Genomic DNA, 19,914 nt, shown 5'->3' on the forward strand with positions numbered 1-19,914 from the left:
ATGAAAGACTTTAGATGGCCAAAAGTAGAAATAGGATGGAGAAGTAACAAGTGCTTAACTTGCACTGAAGTAAGTATATATCATGTGAATCCAAAAGATAGCTATGTTTTTTCAGGGACAGGCAGTGTAAAGTTGCAAGGACTAGAAGAATAAAATTATTAGAAGCTCCAGTGATAGTTTCATATATTCTCTTATCTTTCAGATATATCCAAATTTGGCTTGCCTGTTTCCTTTTGCCATATAGACTGAGTGCAGGCTGATTGTCCTCTAATACCTCCCTCCCCCTTAGAGTGTCTGAAGAACAAGGAAGAAGTCCACAGGTGATCCGTTCTTGGGGAGCATTTTCTGTTGAGGAATTCACTTCTGCGTGCAAAGCTATGGGGCTTAACCAGCCCCAGTAGCACAAATGTTTTCAGTTGGAGATAATCCTGAACAGCAGTTGCATTGTGAGAGTGGGGAGAGCCCACCTGCCTCCAGGTGCCTGATGTTCTGAGTGGGCACAAGTTCCACTGAGCAATGGACCATCACGGGCTCGTTGGGGGAGCAGTCGTGAACAGTAAATGTGCATTGCGGCGTGACAGAATTTACTTGCCTATAGCTACATAGCAGCGATCATTGACATTTAGGTTTAATTTTCTCACCGTTTTTTCAACACTGATAAAGCAGCCACTGGAACAGAAACAAACATTTTTTGAGGAGAGCGTTGCACCGTGGTTTGGTAGGTGCCTTTACCAGATTGAACTATTCAGAAAGACCAGAAAATGTTATTGTCAAGCCTAGTGATGTGGACTCCTGGACTTTAGTCATATAAAAGGAAAATAGTAGTTACTTCAAGAGTTGCTGAGAACAGCCTCACTTTCTGAAGTAGGAAATGAAGCTAAATACTTCAAAATGGAAAATTTAAAGTACAGTCAAAGTAAGTGAAAAAATGTCCTCAGGTTAAAGTGAGCTACTTTGGCTTAGATCTCTGAGCATTAATTCCTGCCAGCAATACTTAGAAAAAATATAAACTTAATTAGGACAGAAGGACTGGTGTGGCTATTGGCCTTATTTTTATAAATCCTTCAATGTTGCTCCATTTAACCCTGCCAATGAATCTTTTTCTTTGATCTTAAACTAACAGGATTAAAACCAACTTGTTAAAAATGAATCCTGAGGTCACAGTGAAGATTTGTTAAGGCAGAACTTTGTTAAAGCTGCTGTGTTTTCTTTTAGAAAAACAAAAGCAGTTATTTATGGAGTTTAATATTCCAAAAAGCTTTTATTTCAGGGTTCCTTAATTGTGATGGCAGATAATAATCATATTTTTACAGATAAATATATTTTAGTTATAACAAAAAGCTATTTGTCATCTGTCATCCACTCAGTCTGGGGGTAGAAAGGGATATGTTCTGTGAATGTGTCACAGCATCTTTGTGTTCAGGAGGACTGACAGCCCCTCCAGCATCTTTTCTGGAGCTCCTATACTGTCCTTAATGGAAATAAGTTGAAGTTTGAAAATAAATCTTCACAATCGTGATACCTCCTTGCATTTCATGCATACTCAAAAGGTAAACATAAATTGCTTAACTGAGTTAATCCAGAAACAAATGGCAATGTGACATATTTTCTCTGCATGCTGAAATCCTACGGAAGAGGCACCTGAGATGATCTGGCAGGTGGGCTTGGCTTTCTGTCCTTTGCTCTGTTCCAGTGCAGTCCATACTGGTACTGGGAATCTCATATAATTATTGGGAATCTTACCCTAATTTTGTAAAAAGGAGTAAGTTGCAAAGCATTGTATCATTTGATTCCAACCTCTTTACAGAAATTTTACGTTTGAAGCATTGGCAGCAATCTTGAGGTTACTCACATTAATAACAAACTCTATAACAACATTTACTGCTATGCAGAATTTAATAGGTAAATTAAACATAGTAATGGTTTCATTATTTAGTAGTGGCCTTACGTAACAATTTTATTTTTATTAGCAGGGGTGTTATATTGTAAAAATTGCCTATATTATGAACTACAAAACTACACTATAAACCTGAGCAAAGAGGCCAGTCAACCACGTGTAACTGCTGCATTCCAGAGTCAACATACTAACTTAGTCTCATGTCTAACATCATTTAGTATATAGCTAATGAGAGTAAGTCATGAGAGACACAAAGAGTATGTATTTATGTAGAAAATGTGAACCTTATTCCTTTACAAGTAGTCATGGAATATACGTGCATGTAAGTAATAGTAAATGAGTAAAGCACAGCCATAAGATTAATTCATAGAGACTAATTCATACAGATGAAATACTGGAGCAGTTCAGCACTGTGTTAGTAAAATGCTGAAGAATGTCATTTGTGGGAAAGCCTCGAGAAGCTGTCATCATCTCATCAGTTTTCTGGAAGAAAATATGGTCAGTTAAAAAAATGACGGGTTAGGTTTTTAGTTACTGTAAATCATTGCTTTTTGTGTTCAACGGAAAAAGAACACTAACAGCAAAAGATCTGTCCTATTCTTTCACTTTTGTTTCATCTTTTCCTTTTTGTTATAACTAAATTAAAAGAGATTTCTCATTTCTCACATTACTTAGTTGGATTTGTTTGAAAGCTGCTTGACTATTGTATTGGCTTTGTGTGGCAAGGTTTTGGTAGCGGGGGGGGCTACAGGGGTGGCTGCTGTGAGAAGCTGCTGGAAGCTTCCCCCATGTCCGACAGAGCCAATGCCAGCCGGCTCCAAGACGGACCCGCCGCTGGCCAAGGCCGAGCCCATCAGCAACGGTGGTAGCGCCTCTGGGAGAACAGATTTAAGGGGAAACACTTGCTGCACAACAGAAACTGCAGCCAGGGAGAGGAGTGAGAAACAGCCCTGCAGACCCCCAGGTCAGTGAAGGAGGAGGAGGAGGAGATGCTCCAGGCGCTGGAGCAGAGATTCCCCTGCAGCCCGTGGTGATGAAGACCATGGTGAGGCAGGCTGTCCCCCTGCAGCCCAGGGAGGTCCACAGTGGAGCAGATCTCCACCTGCAGCCCAGGGAGGACCCCACGCCGGAGCAGGGGGATGCCCGAAGGAGGCTGGGACCCCGTGGGAAGCCCGTGCTGGAGCAGGTTTTTTGGCAGCACTTGTGACCCCATGGGGGACCCACGCTGGAGCAGTCTGTGCCTGAAGGACTGCAGCCCTTGGAAGGGACCCACGCTGGAGCAGTTTGTGAAGAACTGCACCCCGTGGGAAGGACCCACATTGGAGAATTTCATGGAGAACTGTCTCTCCACTGTCTGGACCCAGGAGCCTTTTGTTACATTTTCTCTTCCCTGTCCAGCTGAAGGGGGGAGTGATTGAGCAGCTTTGGTGGGCACCTGGCATCCAGCCAGGGTCAACCCACCACAGCTATTTACTCTTTTATTCTAATTAAAGATCTGTGGAGTTACAGGAACTGTTTATTTGCCTAGTCAATTGGCTAGATTTTTGATCCGCTTTATTATTATATACTAAACTCCTCTGAAGTCATACAATATTTACTTGTAGCCTTGCCTGGGTGCAAAAGAAAATATAAATTCACATCTTTGACTTATTGAAGACTAATCATATACCATAAACAATTCTGAACAGGCAAGATGTGGATCAGATTGCCTTCCCATATGATTTTTGTTAGAAGAACTAGTTAGAAATTTAAGTACGAAAAGTAGCATTATTTTACCTTCTCATTGCATTAATGTGTTCTGCATACCTTCAGAATTCTTCATTACTAGTTATTTATACTGTTAGTAAATATATCAGTGGAGTACAGAGTGATAAAAGCAGTTGACTGGTAGTGAGAAAATTTACTTAGAACTAAAAAAATACGCTATTTGTAATCAGCACAAGTTATAAATACTTCAAGTTGCACTTTGAAGAAGAAAGAAGCTGCTAGTGTAGAAAATGAGGAGTGCATTTCATCAATGAATATTTACATTGTGAAAGACATTTTCTACTAAGATGGAAAAAAATGCGTCACCTTTTCACACTTTCAGAAAAATGGCCAATGTTTTGGTAAGAAGTTGGCTTATTTCTCTGGACCATTTACAAATACGTATGAATAAGCAAGCTGTAAAATTTCCAAGCTCACATCAAAACACCAGTAACAGTGCAGGGTGCAGATTCCAAGGGACTTTCCAGTGCCCCATGTCACAGAGCCAACCATTCATTGCAATGCAGAAAAGCACAGCAGCATTCAGAGGTTGTACTCTCACATCTTAGAAAGGGCATTGGGATTAAAACATAAGCATACGCAAGTGTTCTGTTAAAACCCTAAGAAATTGTATGGCCAAAAACCAAAATAATCCAGCAACCCTGAAGAGCACCCCTGCGCAGTTCGTTATCTGCAGTTTAGATCAGTGATAGTGCTTTACTACTAAATCTTACAATGCTGCTGCAAAGCAGTAAGATGAAAGCATAAACTACCAGAAAAAATCATAGTAAGCAGTTCTGTGAGGAGGATAATTGCAAGCTGTATCACTTCAAAATACATGTTTGTCCGATGTTCTGCATCAGATCTGACTGAAGACCCCCACAGTAGAAAACAGACCGTGTAAGGACTAAGAAACCACAGGTGGAAAGCGTAGAGACCATTATTTTGAAGTTTATTAAGCAGATAATCACATGTCTTGATTTGTACTACTTAACTCTGTATGCTGTCCCACTGACTAAAGTAATAAGGAAGCAGAGAGAGGATTTCAGAGAATGGAAAGTTCAACAACCTGGTTTTCCTGTAGTTACTTTTAACTTCATGTTTAGTAGCAAAAATCGTTTAGATTGTCTAGAGAATTGACATATAGGAATAAGGTATGTTTGTTCTTGGTCATCATAAGAAATGGTGACACAAAGAACACACTTATCTGCACGGAAAAATATTATCCAAAATTACATATGTTTAAAGCAGAAAAAAACCAATTTGTGTAGAATGCAGCCATACAGGAGGAGACACAGCACAGAAAATCTTGGGGTACTTTTCAGACGAGAAGGAGTATCATCTCGGCCATGGCCAAATTCCCTTTTAGATCAAAAGATAGACCTAAAACGATGCATAACTGAGCTCTGTAGCCCCTAATGAAGATCCTTGCTGCCTAACAAAATCCAGATCCCCAAGTAGGCACCCAACTACCTTTTCAGTACAGTAAGAAGAGATGAGCACCTTAACATTAAGAAGAGCCAAACACTAATTGACACGCTGTCGTCCAGCTCCTTGTGATTTCACCCCTTAGTACATGTGAGCATGACTTTCGCTGCTGAGATTAGAATTATAAATGTCACAGTTAACATTCAGGTTTTTAAAGTTTGAAGGGGAAGGTGTTGTTTCGTGTTGAATATTGGCTTCTTCCTGAAAAAGGCAATAACAAAAGTGTCAGATATTCCCCTATAATCTGTTTAGGCATGCCAGCTTTCCTTAGGGAACATAAAAGCTTGATTGAGAAGAAGAAAAGCTTTGAGTATCAGACTAGCCTTTTCCCCCCAGCTTTGTAGCATTACCCCAACTATAACAGAGATATAATCTATATTGTCCTAATGCTTTGTATACTTTGTGTTAAATAATCGCTTGAAGCTTGTCTGGAAACCATGAAACTCTACTGCTATGTCCTTCATGTATCTGTTTCTGTTTCAAATACGTTTTCGGGTGCTCTTCCAGGCTTTTAAAATTACACTGGCAGTTTCTCGTGAACTTCAGGGGGGAAAAAAATCAGGCAGTTTTAATCTTCCCAGTGTACTTCATGAAAGCAGTCACTGGGCTGTTTGAGGGATTAACCAACAGGAGCTTTAAACTACCCACTCATGTAAGCAAGTGTCCCAGCCAGCTCCCAGCGAAGCGTGAACGAGCGCAGCCTTTAATGGCAGCTGGCATTAAAGAGCAGTCCTGCATCACATGCTGCTTCGGGCTTTAGTGGAAGGCCCTTGACATCAGAAAGAGCTGAACTCTGACCTTGGCCCTTGCCACCTTGATTATCAGCGAGAGCAATTTGTTAAGGGTTATTGTGTGTGCAGGTCTGCATCAGTTGGGCAGTTAAGAATTTCTAAAGCAAACAGCAAGAAGCTACATAATGTGCTACATACAAAGGGCTTTCACATTTGAATTCATATATTGCACATCACACACGCAAATTGCATTAAAAGATTGTTAAATTGTACGTTGAAAGGCTCAACAGCTAGGACAGCTGTACATTCTTTCCTTTAATCCTGTGATCACATACTGTCCCCCAAACCTCCCTTTAATGCACACAACTGATGGCACTGGCTGGGACGAGCAGCTTTTCAGTACTTTTGTGTTACCCTTATTGTTCAGCGGGTGTTTCACATGGCTGACTTACTGACACGGTCTGAACTTTGCTTCGAGAACAGAATTGCTAATTTTGCCACGGTTGTCCCTTTTTGTGTCTTTTTCACAACATTAATTAATCTTCCCAACTGCAAAGTGAGATGATATTAAGAGGTAGGAACCTGAAGTACAGGGAAAAAAGGTCATCCCATGGTGGGTGACAGGCCAGATTTGACAGGTGGTAAGCCTTAGACCTGATCTCAGAGTATTTAGAGTTACATCATCACTTTGAATGTTTAAAGCAGGGACACTACGGTAGTGTGAGGTTGCGGGGTGGCAGCGCTCCAGCACACCAGCCAGATGAGGTGCCTCACGCTGGGCATTAACGCATTGGGGAGTGTTCAGCTTGTGGCCACCTGCAAAAAGCTCATTTTGAGTGATCTGCAGCACAGCAATGCTCAACTGTTTTAAAAAACAGACTATATTTCCCCAAAAAACTCTCCCATCATCATCCCCGGTCTTTCTGGTTTCTCATGCAGCATGCATCCCTCCAGCTCCTTTCCCCTGGTGCTGGATCCCGTAGTTCAGATCTCCCACCCCAGCCAGTCCCAGGTTCGTGCAGGCACGGCTTGCCACTGCACACTGCAAACCCCAGGCTACACCGTTGCCCTGTGGTTTTAGCCAGGCTGCTGCTTTCTTTTTCATCCACTTGTCTCCTGTCTCTAGGACGGGAGAGGGAAGCTGGGAGCTCCCGGCTGCAGCGGCGCTGGCGCAGGACATGCCCAGCACCGCCGCAGGCTCTGGTGACCTTACCTCCCAAAGCAACGTGCCACCTCGGCCCGCGTGTGAAGTGAGAGGTTTGATGTCTGAATACTTATGGTGTGCAAAACAGCATATTTTCCCTTATATTCATTCTCAGAAACAGATGAGCAATTTTTTTGCTTGAAAAATTTTCCACAAAACTAAATGTGAAGCAGATATCCGGCGTGGATAATTTCAACCTCGTGGATAAAACTGGTAAAGCGTAAGCAACTGAGAAATGATCTGAAAAGGTGCCAAGGATGACTAGTTACAGGTATTTTTACCAATCTCAACTAAAATATATAATGTACAAAAAGGTGCTGTGGAATACTAATGTTTTTGAAACCTCCCTAGTTATTCCATAGTATATGTAGAAAGGATGGAAGTTCTACTTAGTGCATGTTTTGCAGCTGGGCATCAACCAAAGCATAGGGAAGTTGATAAATGTTTCAAAGGGCTGTATTTCAATGATCCAGAAAGTGGTAGGGATGAAGTAAGACAGATATCAAACCCACTAATTACAGCAGTCAACTGAGATTGGAGGGCAACCAGTAGAAAGATAATAAATATCCAGGCAAAAATGGAAATTGGGACATGACACAGATCAGGAAAGCAACGGACTCTGATGCTGAAGCCAGGTGAAAACACAGGCAGAAGGCAGAGAATCAGGCCCCACCACAGGGGCCACAGACTTAAGACGAAGGGTAAGCAGCCGTCCACGGCAGCTAGGTTTGGAAACCTGCCCCCTGGGTGCCTCCTGAGGTCTTCTACCCTGCTGGGGCAGAGACCTGACTCACAGAAAATTAAGAATCCCACAGGTAATTTTAGTAGCTGATAAAAATACACAGATCTGCAATAATTTTGTTGTTGTTTAATTCTGATTTTTTTTTAATTTGATACTGACAATTCTCATTTATGAACTGGTGCACTGAGGTTTTTTATTTAACAGGACAGGTTTCTTTAAAAAATGTACTTACGACAGAAATGCATACTTTGGCATGAAAAAAATAGTTCTGTTCCCCAGCGTCTCTGGAACACCACAGACTTGAAAGCAAAAGTTTTTGTTGTATAAGCAAAAAAAAAGTGCATGTCAAAGCTGAATTTTCTTTATTGTTTTCCTTAAAAATATCAGCTAAACTTTCCAAGGGAATACATTTTAAAAATCCACATTGGTTGATTAGAAACAAATCAAACCAGATGCACTAACAGCCTTCATATGAAAATTCCCAAGCTAGACTAGATCATACTTTGGAACTGAAATTCTGTAGCAGCTTGAAACCTGGAGATTGAGAAAATGTGTTCTGTACTCTTGTCTCTAAGCCTTACCCCCGAATAAACTCACAGATTTCATTGAGTTGGTTGCCCATCATAGGGTGTGTTCTGTAATGTGTGGGCTACAGAAATGAACTCTGGATGTGTTTTCAGCTTTAAGACTGGTAGCTCTGTCAGATGTCACCCTTCCCTAGTTAAGATGTGTACTGACAAACCACTCTGTAATTCTTGGAGAAAGGCATTCTGGATTTCCAGAGCTATATGTGCAATACATTTGTTTAGATATATATAAAGTTACTCAGGCAAAAGTACCTGCAAGGTCAGGACCTACATTTTCTCAAAGTAGCAAATATGAGCTGCACGTTAATACTGAAACCACTTTCATCACTTAATGTTATAGCGTATGATAGTACAGCTTCAGAAGAAGAATGCCATTTCAACAGGGAATCTATAATGAATGAGATATGTAATGAACAGAAATCACTGCAACAGCTGTAAATTTAGTACATGGTATCGTTTGCTGTACTTAGTCTCACTCTGTGCCAAAAATGAATTTTTCATAGTGTCATTGAAATGGTTTGTTAGATACTTTATTTATTAATGCTGAACCGCGAGGCAATGCACTGACCCAGTTTGTGAGATCCCACCTAATTTATACCCATTTAAATGTGTGTAGGAGAACACTATCTTTGAGCAAGTAAATACAGTAGACAGGTCCTCGACTATACTGATTTACACCAGAAATCATTTCTCTGACAAATAGCACCTCTAAAGACTGAATAGAAGCTGAAGTATTTAGCATTTTAAAATTTGAGAAAACATCTTGAAGAAAAGACAGAGTTAAAAGGAAAAATCTTAGCTATTCAGGGTGCCTTTGCCCAACTCAGCACCCACTGGAGTCCAGGAAATGGCTCCTAAGAATATCACTTTAGAGCCATACAGCAGTTGGCAAAAACTTTCAAAAGGCATCTCCCCTCATATGAAAAATGAATTATTCAGCATTCAACAACATCATATTTTCTGATGTGTTCACTTTTAAAATACTGTCCCCTTTCTATAAATGTCATTTGATTACGAACTTTTTTTTTTTATTTTGTATTTCCTATAACAAATGCAACTAACATAAGATCTTCTACTTATAAATCTGAGTTAATTAAATTGGAGTATGCCAGTGAAAGCAATCTCTTTTTAAATACAGACTCTTTGGGTCCTGAAAATCCCTCTTACTAGGAATAACTGCATTACTTCAAAGCAACTAGTGAAAACCGAGTGCTCTTTCATTTTTTAATAAAGAGATTTTCTGGTCCAAGGGGGCACACCTGATATTGTTTGCATCCCAAGCAAGTGGTCTGTAATAAGTGGCCCAATGAAAGTTTAAGCCTGCTTTCAAGGGTCATCGGCTTTTCTGACTGTTACTTGATCTGTTTAGAACTGGCTAATTTGTTAATCAGAGCAAAGCTTCAGACTTACTGTGTTCACCTCCTTAATGCTGTTTTCACAGACTAATAATTAAAGCAAAAATTCTATACCAAATTGTCATATGTTTTTCTAAAAAGACAAAATAAATCAACATCTGCTGTAGTATTAAATCATGCTTCAGATGTCAGAAGTTTGTTCTGTTCATACAGAGATTTAAAACTCATTTGCTCCAATATTTTGCATCAAGGATTTTCCTTTTCCTCTCACATACTACCTATCAGTTTGAGTTGATTTTCATCTCTCACTGGTTTATGTCTACATGTTTTCATGGGATTAGTTCCTTTTCAGATGGTGAATAATGCAAACAGACTTACCATCCTCTCTGTACCCTAAAGCTGGTCAGTTTGATTGGAGAAAGCATAGAATCTCAAAATGATAGAGAATTTAAGGGTTTCTCTGCATGGAAAAGTCACCACGATATAATTTGAACCTGTTGTGGGTTTTTTTAAAATATAGTTAATTGGTGCCAAACTCCAACATTCAAATTAAACTTCTCATTTAGTTCAGTTGAATCCTTTCCTAATAGCTTTACATTAAATAAAAATATTCCAGTCTCCAATGAAAAGAGTGTCCACACAGGTTTTTACTCAAGTTTTGCTAGAAGAATTTAAGTTGTGCCAGGTCAATTTTCTCATATAAACTGCTTTCCCTATAACAATATGGACTCTGTGTGAAGGGAAAATAGAGTGAAAATAGTGGAATGCAAAACGCATGTCAGCTGGAAAATAAGTGACCTGCTTGTAAGAATATTTATGTGTTTTCTCCTGACTTGGCTTGGGGAAGAAAACAGCTTGACAAAACATCAGCTGTGAGCAGGATGTTTCTGCCATTGAAAATCCACATGGTCGTACTTGAGAGGCTTCTGGAAAAATGAAATGCTGTAGTTTAGAATCTGGAGAGTTTATTGGAAAGGCATTTACCCTAACATCCGCCGGGCAGGGACGTGTTTTGCCTGTTTGAACTGGTCACTTAGGAGTTATCATAATAATGTCTGCTTTTAGCTCTTTGCTGCGTATTTAGTTAGCTGGAGGAATGCACAGTGAAATCTTTCATTAAAAGTGCCTTCATAGTTATACCTATTTGCTAATTTTTTAGACCCAGTAGAATATTTTCTCTGCCAGTATAGTATTTGAAAAGGAAGATGTATTCACATTTGAGCTTGCTAGAGCACAAAGTCCTCCTCTTCCTTACTCTGTGTGTATGTAAGTCACTGAAAAAAATGCAGTGAAGTTCAAAATCATTGTTCTTTATAGTCTTTCCAGTCTGGAAGTCAGATACATGACTGTAGGCCAGTCTCATTGCGTGAAATAAAATATTTCTCCGGAACACCACGGTTAGTCTTTAACTGATTTACTATAGTTAAACAGTAACAGTGAGAGTGTTCATAGTACCAAGCCTGGTGGCAAAACCACCCATACAAACAAGCCATTCATGAGAGCAGGGGAGGTTGTGAATAGTCTGAGCTTTTTTCTCAGCATTGCAGTGTGGGGCAAGGCTATCGAGGAAATCTCAATCCAGCTCTGCAGTCCAGCTTGAATAAATTCTAAAATGAAAGGTCTCTAGATACCGAGTAAGACCAGTAGTGTTTTGAACATGACAGGGAGAAAGATCAGTCTCTGCACGAATGTCTGCGGTGCAGTGAAGTCACCTCAGTGCCCTGGCAGCCTCTCTAGACAGTAGGTGAAAAGCATAATACCCAGCAGTAAGGGATAGTCAGCATTGCTGGACTGGGGAGTTAGGCGGTCTGGTATTAATGGGAGCTTCTCCTTCTTTGCTGGGTAGAGGAGGAAGCTGACAAAAAAAGATAATGAGGATTATTAAATCTGTTCAAGGTGGATGAGCTAATCTTCTTCCATTCCATCCATTTCATTTCCATCACACTGGCCATGATCAGCCAAAAAAAAAAAAAAAAAAGGCAAGCTACTGAATGCTTTGCTAAGCTACCACTTAGCAAAAACAGTCTTCATGTCAGATGATCTATGATCTATTTACTATATGAAAATTGCTTCAGTTTAGATGGCTTGGGGAATAGCATCTCATCCACTTCAGAAGCCCTTTAAGCTGAGTATCTGGTATCTGGTTTTGTTATTCTGCCCTACTATTTTATAGGCAATGCTGCTAAACAGAATTTTACAGACTTCCAAAGAATGTTTTGCATGTACCTTTTCTAGCTCTTGAACTGCTCATTATTATAAGAATTTCTTTGAACACTTTGGGTGTCTCACGCAGTGCTTGTATTCTCTGATGTTTAAATACCAGACTGCCTGATTACTTATGGAAATACTAATATCTGTTGAACACAGTGGCTGTTCAAAATGTCTGCAATTTTTGCAAGATTATTTGTGTCAACAGAAAACAGAAAATTCAATGTGGCAATAGCTGAGAGGGTGCACGGAGCAGGAGTGGTGAGGAGCTGTGAGAAGAGCAGCTCAATGACTTTCCTCAGGCAATGCTGGCTGATGGAGCCCAAGCAGGAGGGGATTATGGCATTATTTAACCATAGCACCGTGAAGGTAGAGTTAAAAAAAATCACTACTGTGTATGTAATGAAAAAAGAAGATGGTTCAGAGACAATTTGCAGAACAGATGTTGTACTAAGTACAGTTCCATTTATTTATCGTATTATTGGATATTTTGACTGCCATAGCATACAGAGTATGCTCCATAGGGTGACTGACTAGTATTTAAAAGGAGTAGGAGTCTGTGAGCAGTGCCTAGGTCTCCCCAAAGTGCTGTATATTCCAGATGTCATCCATCTCCTCTAGAAGCAAATACAAATGAAGGAAGCTATGTTGGTTACCTGGGCCAGGCAAAGAAACCTGAGGTGTCCCACCAAAGGGCCAGCTCCAGGAAGAGCTGATTCTTTAGTGGTGGGCTCCTGCCCCCTCTACAGCATGCTCTGCCCACCCCAACATCAGGTTTTGCACAGAGCTTGTCATTCAGCCGAACGGGTCCCCTGCACAGGTGCCATCAGCTCCGGAGGAGGTCCAGCACTTCCTTCTGCTGTCCCCATCGGACAGCAGTAATGACTGAGGCTGAAATTTCTGTTCTACCTACATCATGCATCTCAACGTAAGGAAATACTCCTCTCGACAACAGTGACAATAGCACAAAATAAATAACCTCCCTGGGTTAGAAGGGACAAAGCAATAATTATTTAAGAAATAATGCAGTGCTATGCATATAGAAAAATCTCAGCTAGAACTCGCTTGCTTTTAGGTTCTCATAAATATTCTCCAACACTTTCTCTTTGGAGAGGCATTTTCCACAGCTGAAGTCTGATCAAAACAGGTGGTCAGGGTTGTTTTGGTGTTTGTTTGGGGGAGCTTCAGAGCAGAATTACAGCTGCCATGTTCCAGTTTTCAACACATTCGGAAAATAGAAACAAGTAGTCGTCTTTGTAGAGCTACAGACAGGCACAATAAGCCAAGTTTTAAGGCTGCTTCAGTGTTTGTGGAGTTCTCACCAAGGGGAAATTTTTTTTTGTATGAGCAGTGTGATTTTTCTGATTGCTTTTTGTGCTCAGATCGCAGCTCTGAAAGCTGTTGACACACATGCACAACAGACTTTGCCTTTCATTTTTTCTCTGCTCAATTGAAAGCAGCTTTTCTTTCCTTAGATTTATGATATCTTGTTTTCCTGAGTATTAAAATGCTTAGAGAAAAAGCAGAAAAATATATTAATTTTCTATGGGCAATATATTTTAGTAGAAAATTGGTGAATGCTTATGTTAAACCTAAACAATGCAAGCTGTTAGGACACGGAAATACAGTATTAGCAAGCATGCTTTAAAAAAGACAGTTAGGCAAGAGAAACATGGAAACAGCCCCCAAACCTAAGCAAATTATCTGTAAAAGATTAACCTTACGTGTAAGCATGTGCAGCAGGATGCATGCCAGATTTGTTTATCATGACCTTTAATGAATCTATGTTATGATTTGGAACCAAGTCCAAACTGGATCTTCTGTCAGCTGCGTCTCCTGCAGCCACCTCACCAGCACTTTCAGGAGGTAGCACACTGTAGCAGAAAGTTCAGGTCTTCATTCAATTCAGGACTGATTTGCAACAATTAAATGATTATTCCTAAAATTAGGAAATTCTTCTCAATTCAGGGCATGATTCTGGAGCCCTTTATCACAAATATAAGTTATACCAATGCAGCAAAAACAGATACGCACATTTCGTGCTGTGTCTTGAGGAGAGGCCTGAGGATTTGTATATAATTTGCATTTTGCCCTTTGGCTTTCACATAATTAGGGACATCTCTAGATTTGTTTTTCAAATTGAGACCATTAGAGAAGCGACAGTGAATTCCTCTATGAGCCTACAGTGCTATGTTTGCCAAGGTGCAAGGCTTTTCGCAGGGAAGGAAACAAAGACTTCATTTTAGTTAGCTTTATAGTGAACCATTTAGAAAAGATGGGAGAATGTGTTAACAAAGAATAAATGTAACAGAAACGGAGATATTTAAATTTATATCCGATAGAATTATCTTCTGGGGTTTTAAGGTTTTAAAACTTCAGATGTTCTTGGAGGGGAAGTCAAGTATTCATTTTAGGGAAAAAAGTCGAGATGACTAACATTGCACATATTTAATTTAGCTCCACCAATGTTTATAGCACTGGACACACAGTGTTTTACTGCAATAAGATGAATATTTATTAACAATTCAAAATGATCTGTTCCAAAATGTACAGTGCACTCACAGTGATGTTTTACCACAGAAGTCCAGGTGTTTCCTGTCTAAGTTTGGAAAGGCCGCTAGCTCATGATAGGTTTACTGAGCAATGCATTTATGAGTTTAACGTGCAGCAAAATAGCATTTTACTCTATCTCATCCCTCAAAATGCAAATGGTTAAATTTTTTAAATGCTGATATTGCCTAATCTAATGTGGAGGATGGACTTGAGAAAATCTATTTAATATGCACAAGGAACTGCCATTGTTCTTTATTCCGACATCTCTGCTGTAGTTCTCTAAAGTGTTTCAGTAACATGGGATAGGAGAGTGAAGAACTTGATAGAAATTGATATTTTGTACATTGTGCCTCCACCTGACGTTTATGTTGATGGTAATTCCACAGATGATTGCTGGTAATGTTCTCAGTTTGGTGCTTTGTTCTTTTTTGAGCAGTTCAGCTGGGTGCATCGAACTGTTCACTAGGTTGCATCTCAGCAAAGGGTTTCAAGACTATTAAGGTAGCCTGCCTGAGCTGTAAAGTAGACCCTTTCCACATATCCAGAAAGAATTTTAGTTATGATTATACATGTAGGAGATTGCAGTGACACACTTCTCTTTACCCAGAGAACTGTGAAATTGCAAAAGATCAATTCCTGATGGCAGAGATGAACAAAACAGGTCATGCCAATACACTGCAGTCCTGCTACCAGCCCATCCCTGGGGCCCCTCTGCCCACACATGCAGCTTTCCTTCCAGGAGAAACAGGGGAGCACGAGTAGAGAAATAGGCACTGGGATAACACCTATGCTGTCCTGTGGCTCAGCAGCAGGAGCAGCCATACCGCAGGAGCAGAAAAGTTCCCAAGGCCAACCATTGTCATACAGCCGTCATTAAATGCGCTAGAAACTTCAGTGTTCTCAGTGACTGTAATCTTCATAAAATTTTACTTACATCTGAAACCCATCATTATAGAGCTTGAACTCTAGAGTATATTGCGCCAACATTTCCGCATTACTAGTGTATGTGTCCAAGCCACTGAATACATAGCCAATGATAGGCAAACTGACCTACTTTTCTATGACACATTCAGAGGGAAAGCTTTACCTTAGGATTGTAAGTGCGTGCCGTGTTTAGAAAGTATACTCATCTATCTGTTTTCAGAGAGAGGAAATCAGTTTCTGTTTATTTCTGTTTACTGGAGATAGGCTACTAAATCTCTCAATCTGAGGAACTCAGGGCTGTGCTGATGTCAACAGTTGTACTTTTGTGTGATCACGCCATCACAACAGGGAGAAGATAGTAAAAGCATTCAGTTGCTTACAAAGTTCACTTCTTTTGAAAATCTAAGCTTGATGGTAGCTGTTTGCCTTCTGAAACAGAAAGATTGTTGTCACTTTCTCAGAAGGACCAGATATAAGCTCTTCTTGAAAAGTAACATGAAACTCACTTCCAAAGAGATATGACCAGCCAAGGGAAACCAATTAGTGCCAATTAAGCTGGCTCCCAGCTAAGCTAACTCAGTTCTGCAAGTCTTCATGAATGCTTTGGTGGAAGTCAGGAAATACATCCTTCTTCCACAGCTATGTCTTGTGACAGCATCTCTGGCTGTTCAGCCAGTTCTCTTAAGCCCTATGCCAAGAGCACAGCAGAGCCCTATTTTCTCCTGTCTGCTTCAAGAAACAGCAAACGACATGGTGCCTGTGAAGGTAAAGCTGAATTGTTAAAAACACTGTATGAGTAGGAGGGAACAGAAATTTTGGACAAAGTTCTAAGCCAGGAAGTGAAGATACTATTAGAAAGCTCAATTTCTGAAAAAAACCAAGCCCGTTGCTCGAGAGCCATCTAGTGCCTGCCTGGTCTCTGCATGGGGAGAGTGACAGGCCCGGGTGTCACTGCTTCTGCTCAGACCTGGCTGAAAACTAAACAACTAAACCCAAAACTAAATAAAGGGACCCTTAATGTGTCAAGTCAACTATTATAAGAGTTGGTGTCCAGTCCTGGAAGCCTATATATGTATAAATGTTTTGGTTCTTCTGATTATTTGCATGTCAGTGCTCACAGAATTTGACCTTTATTTTGAATGGTAATTAACACATTGGCTATAGATATTAATCAAAGACAAGAGGGTGAAGAAACAGAATATGCTTTCTGCATTGGTTTGTGCAACGTTTAAATAGGTGGGACCAGAGGAAAGGGTAGGGCATAGCTAATCCTGTGAATTCCTTCCACACTTACTGCCATTCATTGTGTGCAAGGGATGTTCAAATTAAAAGATGTGCTCTGAGGATGGGAAGCAACATGTCTGAAGTTTGAACGTGCTAGAGTTTTGCTAACTTCCACCAGCCCTCACCTACCTCTCACTACTTTTTCAGTCTCACCTTATAAGCTTTAATTTGTTATCCTTTCTTCACTTGGCAATAGTGGATATAGGGAGCAGAATTATGTAAAGCATACTCCTCCTTTTATCGAGAACTTTATAGTCAGTTTTTGTCCTAGAGAAGTCTCAGTAGGGTGTGACTTGTATTTATGTACTGTTACTGAAACAAGATAGAATCTTTCTAACTGTCTTTTAGCTGAAAGTTTAGGAAAAAGGAACAGAGCTTACACAGGCTATCTTCAGAGATTCTTTTCAAAAAAATATATGCATTAAAAGGTGTTTGATACAGCTACCTATTTTCACTTACAACACAACAATCTACCTTTGAATTACAGATTTGAATGTGATTATTACACTTCATTTTCCAAAGTGACCATAAAATACCGTTAAGCATCTTCATACTGTTCCAGCCCAGCCCAGCCACTCCAGAACTGTGGCTATAGTCCAGTCCCTGCTGTCCCGCCTGCTGCTGCTGCGTGAATTCTCCTTTGTGCTAACTCATCCCTAGATCCAGCTTGTATAATGTAGGAAAAGGTCCAGTGTGTCATTTTACACAAAGAACTGCAACTAGAAATCAGCTGGCCCTGGCGTGTGTACACTACAGATGCTCTTCAGAGCTCCAGACCAAGGCTGGAACTGCAGCACCTCTCTCTGTCTTACCCCTTTGTTGAACACGGCTCAGACTGAAACATGGAAAGAAAATCTTTGTCAAAGAAATACTGTTTTCTAAATGTGGTGTCTGATTATGGATGCCAATAATGTCACTATGAGCACACTAGGTAGAACTAGGTGTGTTCTACCATGTAGCCTGGGCTGAGGACATTAAAGAAAAAAAGTTGTTCTGTGGCCAGAAAAGCCTATCAAACCTTTTTGCTATAAATTAAGCCCTTTTTCCCAAAGGATTTTGCAAAATCCTTTGTTTCCCTCTCCCACACGAGCCTCAGCTTTCCTTTGTGTCCTTGCAACCCACCCACCGAGCAATACTCAAGTGCGCTGTGGCTTGCCCAGAGTAGCACGTGTGCTCCTCAGCCACCTGGCTCCTGCCCACCCCTGCCCCTGCCAGCTTTCACGACAGCTGGGTACCTTCTAGGCTTCCCACCATCTGTCAAGGTTGGCAAAAAACTAGCCAAGAAGTTCAAAAGTTACTGGGAGGAGACTGGAGAGAGCACATTCGGACAAGCTGCCTTTCCCCGCAAAGTCAGGCTAAAAGGGACCTGGAAACATTTGTTGGACGCTGAGGAGGCTCCTCCTCCCTGCGGGAAGCAGAGCTTTTCCAGGAGAAGGGGAGTATTTTATGTACTAGTGCTTATAAGGCAAAATGTCACACCTAATGCAAATATATGCTCCAGCACGTGGCGCGTCCCTTGGCTTTTGCGCCAAGTGCTTTCCTGTGCTGTGCTCTGCTCAGAGGCAGGGCTGCCGTGCCTGTTCGGGAGCAGTAAGGAGGTGCCAGGCGAGTCCTCCAAGAAACAGCCGTGGCTGCGAGCCCTCGCAAACTCACCGCTTGCACAGAGTTGGCCAGAATCAAAAGAAACCAGCCCAGAAGGCAGGGAGACAGTGGCGCATCAATCAAGGTCTTGCCAAGTCAACGCAAAGTTGACCATCTTGGGCTTGGATCAGCATCCCGCTATGGAGGTACCACGCGGCGGGGCTGCGGTCTGACCGCTCGGTTGTTTCTGCGGCCGAGACGTAATTCCATCAGGTCTCGGGCAAGTGGTCAGAGCTGGAGTTCAGAGCCACTTCCAGGCAGCTCTGGTGAATAAAACCCCTCATTATTTCAGAGATTTACTAATTGTTTTTCTGATTCGGAACACTGGAAATGAGAACACCTATTTTTCTATTTTCGCTGACTCCAGCGCTTTTTGGTGTAGGCACCCTGGGGAAGCAGTGATTCAGTCATCCAACCACGTAACAACGTGAGGCTTAATGAGTAACACATTTGTACTTTCCATTCTCGGTCTGAGAAAAGGCCTATAAATAAAGCATATTTGCCCTCAGATCAAGAAAACCTTTTTCTTAAGTAATGTCATTAAATTTTAAATTAGATGTACAGGCAATTACTGGTGAAAATGTTAAATACTGGATAACCTATGAATATGACCTAATTTAATATAATTTTATAAATGCTTGAATTCAATTAAATAAAAACTTTTGTATAACATTTAAACTGTTTGCTTAGTTCTCCCCAGAGCTCACAGTAGGTTACTGTGAGCCAAACAGCATTACAGCATTTGTTTAAAATGCCAAAAGGCTTAGGATAGATCCCATATACTTCTAGCTGAATCCCTAGTCACTGGACAGCAATTTCTGGGCAGAAGCTGCTGTATTAAATAATTGCTAGCTAATAAATATATTTTAGACACATTATAAACCTGGATGTTAAACCTGTTAGAGTAAATGAAATGTTTATTGCAGAAAAATATGCAATTTGCTGTTTTGACCTAGGTGCGTTGTCATGGAAACCGAACTCTTTCTTGTGCAATAAAAAATCTGCTTGTCATCTGATTTGAGCCAGTTATTTGCACAGGTGGTTTTCTTAGCAGACAAGTACTTAGTAAAAACAAATCTATTCTTTCTCAATAGTTCCATTATGTGTTCCCACAACAATGTGTTTCATTTCACTAGCCTTGTAATTAATGATCCATTATCAACTAATTAAATCACATTTAGATTTTATATGAGTTCATCTGTTACACAATGCTTGCTCCCCAATCCTCCTTCCTGGGTGTGTTAACCTTGTAAGAGTTTTAATTAATGGTGAGAATGAAGTATTGTAGGTTGCACGGTACTTCAGACAGGCTAAAGTAATAACAAATGTGGACACGTAAATATATCCAACAATTTAATACCAATTTCCTTAAATGAAATAAAGCAGCAGTAGGAGTAACTGAAATCAGATTTCCAATCTGTACGTAAAGCTGTTGTAAAATATTAAGTTCATATGGTTGCAGACAATGGAAACTGAAATGTGAACTATGCTAACAGTTCCAAAATGTCATCCAAAAGAAAATTCAACTTAATAGACAACATCTTTGCTGTTAGG

At 40.5% G+C, this 19,914-nt stretch overlaps 1 protein-coding gene across 2 annotated transcripts in view; it reads left to right on the plus strand.

The window, feature by feature from the left end:
- The window catches only part of PDZRN3 (PDZ domain containing ring finger 3), a 148,734-nt gene that overhangs the window by 51,861 nt on the left and 76,959 nt on the right, over positions 1 to 19,914 (plus strand). Inside the window, exon 1 of one of the 2 annotated variants that reach the window (XM_075053571.1) lies at positions 18,267 to 18,506. The exons of the other annotated variant lie outside the window; for it this stretch is intronic. Coding sequence (XP_074909672.1) covers positions 18,501 to 18,506 — 6 coding nt within the window. The 5' untranslated portion in view covers positions 18,267 to 18,500. Of the gene's footprint in view, positions 1 to 18,266; positions 18,507 to 19,914 lie in introns of those variants that run through there. 2 annotated transcript variants of the gene reach the window in all.

The sequence above is a fragment of the Buteo buteo genome, chromosome 21 (genome assembly GCF_964188355.1).
Source record: "Buteo buteo chromosome 21, bButBut1.hap1.1, whole genome shotgun sequence".
Taxonomy (NCBI): Eukaryota; Metazoa; Chordata; class Aves; order Accipitriformes; family Accipitridae; genus Buteo; species Buteo buteo.